Source organism: Pseudophryne corroboree, chromosome 7, assembly GCF_028390025.1.
Source record: "Pseudophryne corroboree isolate aPseCor3 chromosome 7, aPseCor3.hap2, whole genome shotgun sequence".
NCBI classification, from domain to species: Eukaryota; Metazoa; Chordata; class Amphibia; order Anura; family Myobatrachidae; genus Pseudophryne; species Pseudophryne corroboree.
Genome location: NC_086450.1, coordinates 350701655 through 350714248, shown reverse-complemented (window position 1 = coordinate 350714248; position 12594 = coordinate 350701655). Strand labels below are relative to the sequence as shown.

At 43.2% G+C, this 12594-nt stretch overlaps 1 protein-coding gene across 2 annotated transcripts in view; it reads right to left on the bottom strand.

The window, feature by feature from the left end:
- The window catches only part of DNAH3 (dynein axonemal heavy chain 3), a 952415-nt gene that overhangs the window by 26618 nt on the left and 913203 nt on the right, over window positions 1-12594 (bottom strand). For both annotated transcript variants that reach the window (XM_063934423.1, XM_063934424.1), the window contains one exon: window positions 11669-11836. In XM_063934423.1, the coding sequence (XP_063790493.1) occupies window positions 11669-11836 (168 nt within the window). The remainder of the gene's footprint in view (window positions 1-11668; window positions 11837-12594) is intronic.

Genomic DNA, 12594 nt, shown 5'->3' with positions numbered 1-12594 from the left:
ATCCGGAGACGGTAGTGCCACCTTCTTTGACAAGCGTGTGAGCGCTTTATCCACCCTAGGGGATGTTTCCCAACGTGACCTATCCTCTGGCGGGAAAGGGTACGCCATTAGTAACCTCTTAGAAATTACCAGTTTCTTATCAGGGGAAGCCCACGCTTCTTGACACACTTCATTTAACTCTTCAGATGGAGGAAAAGCTACTGGTAGTTTTATTTCTCTCCAAACATAATACCCTTTTTTGTGGTACCGAGGGTAACATCAGAAATGTGCAACACATTTTTCATTGCCTCAATCATGTAACGTGTGGCCCTACTGGAAGTTACATTAGTCTCATCGTCGTCGACACTGGAGTCAGTATCCGTGTCGACATCTGTGTCTGCCATCTGAGGTAGCGGGCGTTTTAGAGCCCCTGATGGCTTTTGAGACGCCTGGGCAGGCACAGGCTGAGAAGCCGGCTGTCCCACATTTGGTATGTCGTCAAACCTTTTATGCACTGTCGCGTAATTCCTTCCACAGCACCATCCACTCAGGTGTCGACCCCGCAGGGGGTGACATCACATTTACAGGCATCTGCTCCGCCTCCACATAAGCCTCCTCATCAAACATGTCGACACAGTCGTACCGACACACCGCATACACACAGGGAATGCTCTGACAAAGGACAGGACCCCACAAAGCCCTTTGGGGAGACAGAGAGAGAGTATGCCAGCACACACCAGAGCGCTATATAATACAGGGACTAACTGAATTATATCCCCTTATAGCTGCTATATATATATATACTGCGTCTAAATTTAGTGCCCCCCCCTCTCTTTTTTACCCTTCTGTAGGTGTAGACTGCAGGGGAGATCCAGGGAGCTTCCTTCCAGCGGAGCTGTGAGGGAAAAATGGCGCCAGTGTGCTGAGGGAGTTAGCCCCGCCCCTTTTTCGGCAGACTTATCCCGCGTTTTTGAAACTCTGGCAGGGGTATTAATTTACACCTATATAGCCGCTGGGACTATATATGGTGTATATTTGCCAGCCAAGGTGTGTAATATTGCCCTCAGGGCGCCCCCCCCCAGCACCCTGCACCCATCAGTGACCGGAGTGTTAGGTGTACATGAGGAGCAATGGCGCACAGCTGCAGTGCTGTGCGCTACCTTGGTGAAGACCGAAGTCTTCTGCCGCCGATTTTCCGGACCTCTTCATGCTTCTGGCTCTGTAAGGGGGACGGCGGCGCAGCTCCGGGAACGAACATCAAGGTCGGGTCCTGCGGTCGATCCCTCTGGAGCTAATGGTGTCCAGTAGCCTAAGAAGCCCAAACTACCACCTGTTAGGTAGGTTCGCTTCTTCTCCCCTTAGTCCCTCGCTGCAGTGAGTCTGTTGCCAGCAGATCTCACTGTAAAATAAAAAACCTAAATATACTTTCTTTCTAGGAGCTCAGGAGAGCCCCTAGTGTGCATCCAGCTCAGCCGGGCACAAGAATCTAACTGAAGTCTGGAGGGGGGTCATAGTGGGAGGAGCCAGTGCACACCAGTAGTCTAAAGCTTTCTTTTAGTTGTGCCCAGTCTCCTGCGGAGCCGCTATTCCCCATGGTCCTTACGGAGTCCCAGCATCCACTTAGGACGTTAGAGAAAATTGAATAACAGTGAGACAAACAATACATAAATTAGTGAACACTCCCAATTATAATGGTGTCGCAACCAGATTTCTAAAAAGTCCAATTCCCAAAGGAACTTGTTTTAAAAAATGTTCTAGTGATAAATCAGTTGCGCCTTCAGTGCTTGTGAATAGTTCATTACAAATCCTTAGATAACAATTAAAATATGCGTACCAGACATACGTAGAACAGTTGCCTTTATATAGAGTGTCTTTGTATCAAGGTGTGCCTGACATACAGCGCAGTCGCCCTGGGGGCGCAACTGGCCGCATCCCTGTTAATTTACTCAGCGGCATTGTAATGAGTCAAACTGACTCATTACAAGCCGCCAGAGAGGAGCAGCAGCGCCGGAGGCAGGAGAGAAGGACATGGAGGGAGGGGGACTCGAAAGCCGCAGCAGCGCACTAATTGGTGGTGTCGCCGCTCACAGCCGTCCCTCTCCTTCCACTGTGCGGCTGTGCACCCCCTCCCTCTCCCCCAGTGCACTCCGCTCCTGTTTGAGGAATAACAGATAAGCTCATATGTTTTTTTTTTTTAAATTGTACGAGTCCACCTATATGATTTCTGTCATTGTGTGTATTATTAAATCATTTTTTAAATTATACTACACTATCAGAGGCTTTTCCTTCCCATGTGGGAGCTTTGATTCTTTTAAGGCACATAAGTCTGATGGAATGACGAAAGCACCATCCAGTATAGTGCAGTTTTGTATGTAAGTGCTTCATTTAAATATCTTCTGATCTCTTTTGAATCACTTAGAGATATGGTGTTGCACCCTTAATAAATGGTACTTAAGCACATTACCTAAAAAAGGAGACTAGCACACTTTCAGCAATATACTGTATTTGCATTTACATTATTCATATTTTGCTTATTCATAAAAAGCACTCAAGCACTTTTTTTGCACATATTCACTTTCATTGCAATTATTGCACAAAGTAGCACTATGTCACTTTCAAGAGCAGCTTACTGATACATTGTCTTGCATATACGTACAAACTCCACACCAACACCTGGACGGATTGAAGCGGAGAGTCAGTACGAATAAGGGTCACCTTGATACAAAGACACTCTATATAAAGGCAACTGTTCTACGTATGTCTGGTACGCATATTTTAATTGTTATCTAAGGATTTGTAATGAACTATTCACAAGCACTGAAGGCGCAACTGATTTATCACTGGAACATATATATATATATATATATATATATATATATATATATAGAATAGGCAGTGTTTGGCACTCCTGAAGCAAACACTTAACTGCAGCCGGTGCCTTCATAGGTAAGTAAATACATAGAACGAGGATGCGGCACTCAAGGCTTAAGAAATCCACAGCATACAAGCTTCTGCTTAGCAACGTTTCAGTAGACACACCTACTGTCGTCAGGCTTTATTATCAGATTAAAACAAAGTACATACCTTTATAGTTTACTTTACTTTACTATAAAGGTATGTACTTTGTTTTAATCTGATAATAAAGCCTGACGACAGTAGGTGTGTCTACTAAAACGTTGCTAAGCAGAAGCTTGTATGCTGTGGATTTCTTAAGCCTTGAGTGCCGCATCCTCGTTCTATATATATATATATATATATATATATATATATATATAAAACACAGGGATTCATTCTCTATACAGCAGTCAGGGTCCGGGGCAGCCAGTGCTGCTTGCTAACACTTTCCTCCTCACACAGGTATACAGTACACTGGCCCCCTCACTCCTCACTGTGATCATCAGTCATGGCATGTAAGGAAGGTTAGAGTGCAGGGTGAGACGATAAATGCGCAGTGCCGCCCGCATCCACCCCAGCCGGTAATCTGCAATAGCCCTGTCTATTTTTTACCTCCCCTCCTCCTGGCTCTTCTGCTGCCGCTGCCTCCGGATCTCCTCTGCCCGGCTCCCGCACACACAATCCCCATTTTGGCGCTGCACAATCCGAATTTGTGGGGACCATTGACGATGCTGCTGGTACTGGGGGAGAGGGAGGGGGTGCACAGCCGCACAGTGGAATGAGAGGGGCGGCTCTGAGCGGCGCCACCACCAATTAGTGCGCTGCTGCGGCTCCCGAGTCCCCCTCCCTCCATGTCCTTCTCTCCTGCCTCCAGCGCTGCTGCTCCTCTCTGGCGGCTTGTAATGAGTCAGTTTGACTCATTACAATGCCGCTGAGTAAATTAACGGGGATGCGGCCAGTTGCGCCCCCAAGGCGACTGCGCTGTGTGCCAGGCACACCTGGCACACACGTAGTTACGGCTCTGTGTTATTCCATATATTATTGACATCTGTGTAATACACTATAAATGCCTAGCTGGACATTTTGGTTTGAGATCTTTATGCTTGAATAGGGGTCACCTAGGTATGTCAACCAGCTCCCACGTGGGACCTCTGCTAAAACCTCCTCTGATTGTGCAGCAACAGTCCATGTGTTCATCTGGGTGTAGTACGGCTGACCGGCGGTCTCCTGACCGCCGGTCAGCTTACCGACGCTGGGATCCCGGCAGCATACCAACGCCCAAGTAAACCCAACAGCTTGTATTTTGAGGATATTTGGTTGCAGAAGCAGGTGGGATAATTACTGACCCAGTAAAATAGATGAACTCAACTGTGCATGATTAAAGAAATCCATAAACATGACCTGTTGAGGGTACTGAGGACTGGAGTTTAGAACCCCTGTTCCACAGTAATCTCCAGCATTACAGAACATATACAGCACCAGTGCACAGCTGTTATGCAATCAGAAAGCAGAGCAGCCTCAATACTGACTTACATATCACTATCAACAGCTTCTCCTTTATTTTCCCTTTCATCTCACAAACAATCCAACTATACAGAGGTCAGTAAATCGTAGATATGGAGCTCGGGAAGGAGTATAGGAGACATGGGACAGGGAGGGGGAGGTTAGATGGAGTGGTGAGGAGAGATGAATTGGCTATAAAGGAGGAAGGGGATGAAATACAGTGCACTTGCTGACAGTACAGAAGAGCAATTATAGGAGAGTGAAATAATAAAGGTGCCTCTCAGCCTTTTCTGCCTGAGTTCCATCAATAACTGTCATTAAAGTGTCATAACGCAATCACCATCTGCAGTGCAGTTTGCAGCAGTTGATGGTCATAGCTATGTATGATAGATAGGAATAGTTCAATATACTTTGTTCTATGTAAATAATGCAGATGATGCTTTATTGTAATCAGCACAAGGGTCCGTTATCAGTTTCACAATCAGCAGCAAAATGCATCTGAAAAAAAGTTATTTCATGATTGGTCTTTCAGCCGAGGCTCCTCCCCTTCATGTACCCATGTCAGATGCAGCTGGAATATGACTGGAGGCGTGGCTTCACTGTGAGTTCGCACAATGTTAAAAAAAAATCACTACACAATGGAAACACCGCACAGTTAATGGCAATGAGAGAGCAGAAAATAAGTACCCAAGTGCAGTCGGGATCCGGTCTGAAGATCGACAGTTTCTAGGTCGACAATGTTTAGGTCAACCACTATAGGTCGACAGTCACTAGGTCGACATGGATAGAAGGTCGACAGGGTTTCTAGGTCGACATGTGCTAGGTCGACAGGTCTAAAGGTCGACATGAGTTTTTCACATTTTTTTTATTTTTTTATTTTTTTTCATACTTAACGATCCACGTGGACTACGATTGGAACGGTAAAGTGTGCCGAGCGAAGCAGTAGCAGAGCGAAGGCACCATGCCCGAAGCATGGCGAGCGAAGCGAGCCATGCGAGGGGACGCGGTGCACTAATTTGGGATCCCGGTCACTTTACGAAGAAAACGACACCAAACCCCCCCCAAAAAAAACCTCATGTCGACCTTTAGACCTGTCGACCTAGCACATGTCGACCTAGAAACCCTGTCGACCTTCCATCCATGTCGACCTAGTGACTGTCGACCTATAGTGGTCGACCTAAACATTGTCGACCTAGATACTGTCGATAAAACGAACCACGCCCGTGCAGTCATCATCATCAGTGTTACACCACCAGCAGGATTACAGCATCCGCAGCCCTGACCCCTCCAGACACCTACATTTGCGACTTTTGAACGGCCAATTTGGATGCATCTCGCAATTACATCCTGGGCCCTCCTCACTGTACTCTGGCCGGGGCTTGCATGTCTACTGGAATGCATCTGCAAACCCATTGCAGCCTCAGTCCTAGCACCATGGTCACACGTCTATCGCACATCTGAAAAAAGACGCACTTAACGAAAATACAAACATACACACACTAAAAAAGAAAAACAAGCTGCAAAGAAAGCCACAAAATGTGCTTACAGCTCATCCTGAATAACGCTCATGTATTAACCTGGAGAAGGCATAAGGAAGTGATAAACACAAGGTGATAACGCATCAGCCAATCAGCTCCAATATGTAAATTAACAGTTAGGATCTGATTGGCTGGTGCGTTATCACCTTGCACTTATCACTGGTTTATCACTTCCTTATGCCTTCTCCAGGCTTAATACATCTGCCCCTGGGGCGCCTCGGGACACTTGCAGGAGTTCCTTGGATTGGTGTTCCAGGACCAATTCAAATTAGTCATGGTCAATGTAATAGGCAAAACCAGTGCTGGTGACTGTCAGTTATAAAATATGTGGACAAACAAAAGCAAATCTTGTCCCTCACCACACAACTGACCCTAAGGATGACATATACACACAATTTACTTCATTTAATATTTCTTTCTAAATCTCTCAATAAAAAACTTTTGGCCTATAGGTGCCATGAAAAAAAATTCTGATGCTCTAGGGCGCTGTGATTCAAAAAAGTTTGTGAACCACTGGCTTAGGAGCTTTGGTGTAGTTAGTATAAGACACAGTGGAAGAGGAGAGGACTCACATTGACATGAACCACTGTAAATCTGGAAATAAATATGAAGTAGCCGTATGGTCTCATACACAGTACCATACTTATTGTGCGACACAATGTGCTCTGTCCAGTTGCACTTTGATCACTACAATGATAAACTCCAATCATATGAATGTTAGGATGTTCCATCATTGTTATGTTTATTTAAACCATCAGTAATATTTTAGAGATAAAGGGGGTGATGTTAAGCGTGATGTTTTCTCTCTGCACATTTTCCATAGCACCCACCCGCCAACATAAAATCTAGGAGAAGATTGAGTTTACAAGGTGCTCCCAAAGACTGGGAAGTGAGCATATACTTAGAAAGGGGCTGATCAGACCAGTAGGCCCTCATTCACATAAACAATCATTTTTAGTATACACATTTGTTTTATTCATAAATGACCCTTCTGATATAACACTTTATTTGCTGTCACTATATGCAGAGTAAAAACAACTTCATGAGGCATCATAACAGTAGCTACTGGTAAGCAACAGCTTTGGTGCAGGAACTGTGTGCTTTTACGGAAAGGAGTCAGTTTATCATCTTGTGACCACGGTGCCATACTTTGGAGGAAGCAAAGTCACAAGTTCCTAATGCTGGTTACACACCTATATAATTCTTGGGCCAATCACCAGGTATCAGTTAATTGGCCAACGATTGTATAGGTGTGTATGCAGGACCATTTGCTGAAAAATGGCTTACAACACTCCTGCAATACTATAAATAAAAATGTGTCCTTCCCCTTATGTGTGCTGTTCATCAGTGTGTGCTGCCTCAGGGGTGATGGATGACACACCTTCCCTGCTGTCAAGAAGGTTGTGTGATAAAAAGTGGGTGTCACCCTGACGCATATGTATATGAAAATAGCTATGTGTGACACATAGCTATTTTTATACTCCTGCAAGACTGCTGCAACTGTCAGATCAGGAGTTCGCATCATGGGGGTAATTCAGACCTGATTGCTAGGGTGCGTTTTTTGCATCCCTGCGATCAGGTATTCACCGCCTACAGGGGGAGGGGGAAATCGCTGTGTATGTGTGCCTTCGGATGTGTTGGAGAGACTGCACAAACTAATTTTGTGCAGTCTCTGCGCAGCCCAGGACTCACTCTTCCAGAGCGATGATGGGAGCCGGAGCTGACGTCAGAAACCCTCCCTCCAAACGCCTGGTCCCTCCTGCGTTTTTCTGGACACTCCTCAAAAACGTTCAGTTGCCACCCACAAACGCCCTCTTCCTGTCAATCTCCTTGCATTTGCCGGTGCAATGGGATTTTTTGCACATCCCGTCGCTGCCCAGCGCTCCCCGTCGCTGCAGACCGTCGCGATTGCGCATTGTGATGCATACATATGCGCAGTTCAGACCTGTTCTCCCGCTGTGCAAAAACACAGGTCTGAATTACCCCTCATATGTGCAGCACAGTCTCCTGATCCCATAGCTGAATGTACACACTGAGCTATTTCTAGCTCAGTGTTTAAGGGGGTCACAGGGGTCAAGCTGGGCTCCCTCGGCTGATTGGGAGCCTTTTACCCAATCAGCCGAGTGATCGCAAAGTGCGTACTCCAATTGACTTTCAGTACATCAGTAAAGCTATATGGATAGATCTTGTTGCTGGGCAATTACCTAATTTGCCCACTCATATGCCCAATAACTTGGACAATTTGTGTCGCCTGATGCATGTACATAGAGGCAGACTGATATTATTGGCCTTTAGCTTAAGAAGGAATCCTGCACTAAGAATATATTAGATATTCATTAATCTCAAGGGAATTATTGATTTCTATTAATATTATTCATTCGTATGGTTGGTGTTTCCATATCTGGAACACTATCATGGTGCTACTGATTCAATATACACATAGAAACAACAAGAATCTTGCTTCCCATGAATAATTTATTGTACTTGTTTGATGCTTTTGGATGACCTGCCCCCCTCTTTTCCTCCATATGTGTCTTACTGCCCCATTTTTTAATAAAGATTTAATGGTGAAAAAAAAAAGAAACAAGGAAGAAAAAGGAATCAGTTAGAATCGAGTGCACTCATTACCTTCCACAAACTAACATTTCAATTCTCTTTATGTACTTTAATTGTTATTGATTTTACATTAAATGGTTTAGAAGTTATTAATACCCGTATGAAACTTTCTTATGTTAATAACTCAATTTAAATATATTTATATGGAGCCAGGTTCTCATGCTATACACAAACTCTTTGCAGTATCAACTTATATAACCTCATATGACAATTAAGCAATTGGGCTTAACAAATACAAACGTGATATTATTTAAAGTGGCTTATTTATGAGATATCAGATTGACTAATAAAATTCCATGCAAATATACTCTCAATAAAGTGAGATTAGTATAACAAGAGAGATCTAATCCTCATTATAAATAACAAAATCTCCATATACAATACAACAATATTTAGTTGACATGTATCTATGGGGGTCATTCCGAGTTGTTCGCTCGCAAGCGGATTTTAGCAGATTTGCTCATGCTAAGCCGCCGCCTACTGGGAGTGAATCTTAGCATCTTAAAATTGCGAACGATGTATTCGCAATATTGCGATTACACACCTCGTAGCAGTTTCTGAGTAGCTCCAGACTTACTCGGCATCTGCGATCATTTCAGTGCTTGTCGTTCCTGGTTTGACGTCACAAACACACCCAGCGTTCGCCCAGACACTCCCCCGTTTCTCCGGCCACTCCTGCGTTTTTCCCGGAAACGGTAGCGTTTTTCCCACACGCCCATAAAACGGCCTGTTTCCGCCCAGTAACACCCATTTCCTGTCAATCACATTACGATCGCCAGAACGATGAAAAAGCCGTGAGTAAAATTAGCATGATTAGCAGATTTGCTCATGCTAAGCCGCCGCCTACTGGGAGTGAATCTTAGCATCTTAAAATTGCGAACGATGTATTCGCAATATTGCGATTACACACCTCGTAGCAGTTTCTGAGTAGCTCCAGACTTACTTGGCATCTGCAATCATTTCAGTGCTTGTCGTTCCTGGTTTGACGTCAGAAACACACCCAGCGTTCGCCCAGACACTCCCCCGTTTCTCCGGCCACTCCTGCGTTTTTCCCGGAAACGGTAGCGTTTTTTCCCACACGCCCATAAAACGGCCTGTTTCCGCCCAGTAACACCCATTTGCTGTCAATCACATTACGATCGCCAGAACGATGAAAAAGCCGTGAGTAAAATTCCTAACTGCATAGCAAATTTACTTGGCGCAGTCGCAGTGCGGACATTGCGCATGCGCATTAAGCGTAAATTCGCTGCGATGCGAAGATTTTTACCGAGCGAACAACTCGGAATGACCCCCTATGTACATTGTATATGATTTAGCAAGCCATATACTCTGAATGTTATGTTTAATGAGGTACTGATCACTAAACCTGGCCTCTATATATTATATGTATCGGATGACACTAATGTGAATAAACCGGTCATAGAATATACTGTATCATATAGAATCTTATTTAATGTCCTTTTAGGACAATAAGAGAAAATGTAAAATGTTTATATTACAGGTTGAGTATCCCATATCCAAATATCCGAATTACGGAATATTCCGAAATACAGACTTTTTGAGTGAGAGTGAGATAGTGAAACTTTTGTTTTTTGATGGCTCAATGTACACAAACTTTGTTTAATACACACAGTTATTAAAAATATTGGCTAAAATTACCTTCAGTCTGTGTGTATAAGGTGTATATAAAACATAAATGCATTCTGTGCTTAGATTTAGGTCCATTCACCATGATATCTCATTATGGTATGCAATTATTCCAAAATACGGAAAAATCCGATATCCAAAATACCTCTGGTCCCAAGCATTTTGGATAAGGGATACTCAACCTGTATTAAACACAGAATGATGTCTTCCCAAATGCTGTGCTATCAAATGATAATGAAATCCATCTAACATTCTGTGGCTATTAAGAGACTATAGTGAAAAAACACACCACTGTCTCCAATAATAACCCCCACTGCGTTGTCAGTTTGAGAAGAAACTAATGTATCATTTGTAGCCACACGACCCAACTGAACATACATTTGTTACATCTTTTTGCTACTACTGTAACTACTCAGCCTGCTTATACTTCACTTTATATAAACCTATTATAGGGTAATATATGATACAGAATAAAAGAGAAAAAGAATGTCTCTTTGTCGGCGCACATAAGATAATTAAAAAAGAACCTTTATAATATCAGTTAAAAGATGCCCAATCACGAAATAAAGACTATACAATGCTACAGAAAAACACTTATCGTGTATAGGGAATAAAGTGCTTAATAAAGTGACATTTAAAATCAAGGCTCGCTACCTGTGTCTGGTCTTTATTTATCAAATAGTTGGAATGTACTGCTCTAATATATGATACACCAAGTGGAATAGTTCTTAAAATAAGCAAGTTTTATTTGGGTACTGATACCTTCTAAACCATTTTAATGTAAAATCAATAAAAATGAAAGTTTTAAATACATAAAGAGAATTGAAATGTTACTTTGTGGAAGGAAATGAGTGCACCCGTTAATCTGATTTCTTTTTCTTCATTGTTGATATTATTGGCTATCTAGATTTAATGCAAGTTCTTATGAACACCTGGTCTACCGTAATTAGATGATGATGTCTATAGGTATGGGACTCCAGGTCCACACCAAACAGGTCGACACACCTTATGTCGACACCAATTGGCCGACGCTACTTAGGTCGACACCTGAAATAGGTCGACATGAGTTTTTGTGTCATTTTCTCCGTAGAGTGACCGGGAACCCCAGTTAGTGCACCGTGTCCCCTCACATGGCGAGTGAACTTCGGGCAAGGTTACCGTTCTCAATTATAGTCCATCCATCCATATAAAGTATGAAAAAGTTAAAACAATTAAAAAAGTGAAAAACTCATGTTGACCTTTTTCCATGTCGACCTTTTGTCTATGTCAACCTATTGCAGGTGTCGGCCTAAGGTGTATCGACCAATTGGTGTCGACATAAGGTGTGTCGACCTGGAGCCCGGATACCGACGGCTACTGACAGTCGTTTTTAGTCCACAGGTGCAACGATTTGGAGGCAATTTGGCTTATTATTAACAATGTGCTGCAACTGGCCACATCAGAGTTGCCATAGAACATATGTCATTATATCCAATGAAATGTGCTTTTACCTGGGAGGATCTGCCGCTCCCAGCCGTTTGCCTGGGTAGAGTAAGAAGGACACCATCAAATAACTGATTCGTTTCTTGGTTGTCTTTGGTGATGTCAGCGTTCTCGTGGAGGCCAAACACCTCCGGGTGGGTAATTAGTGGTAAACTTCTAATGCAATCTACACAGGACTGAAAGATGATAATGAAACGATTTAAATACCAAGACACTACAGTATATAAAGAAGAAAAAAAAAACAGAAAACAGTTGACCATTGCAGTCATTTAATGAGTCGCCTACAACGCACTCATTTAACAGCAGAGATGTAATTATTTTCTAGCATTACAGTAATAATATAGCTCTGTATGTGAATGGATAAGCTGCAGAAAGGTCATTTAAAAGACAAATGTACAGAGAAAAACAATTACTGCCCACGTAAACATTGATAGACATAGGGATAAATGTAATAGTCTGTGAATTGCAGGCACCCACGTGTTTTTGGTGATTGAGCCGCTAGCGTGGTTGGTTTTGCCTTTTAAATTACTGTCGGTTAAAATCTAGGAGCTAAATGGAACAAAACTTGATAGTACTTGTAACTTGCAGGTTATTACAATCACCCCATTACCTGACAGTCTCCGGTTACAAATTCTTGTAGCTTTAATTGCAAAATACAAATCCATTTTATGAAAACAAGTAACGAGACAAGCATACTGTAGGCCTCATACTGAGGCAGCCGGACCCCATCAGGATGCCATGACTCCTGGAGATGTGAGGATTGGGACTCACTGCTAACTTGGAGATAAGCATCGGGAGGATTTAGGTGAAACCGACTCTTAAATATGAAAAATTATTTTCAGGGAGTTTTCATTTCTGAGCAAGGCAGCGCATATCCGATGGCTTCAGTATATTAGGTCAACATTCAGTGTCGGCAATCATAATGTCATATCAA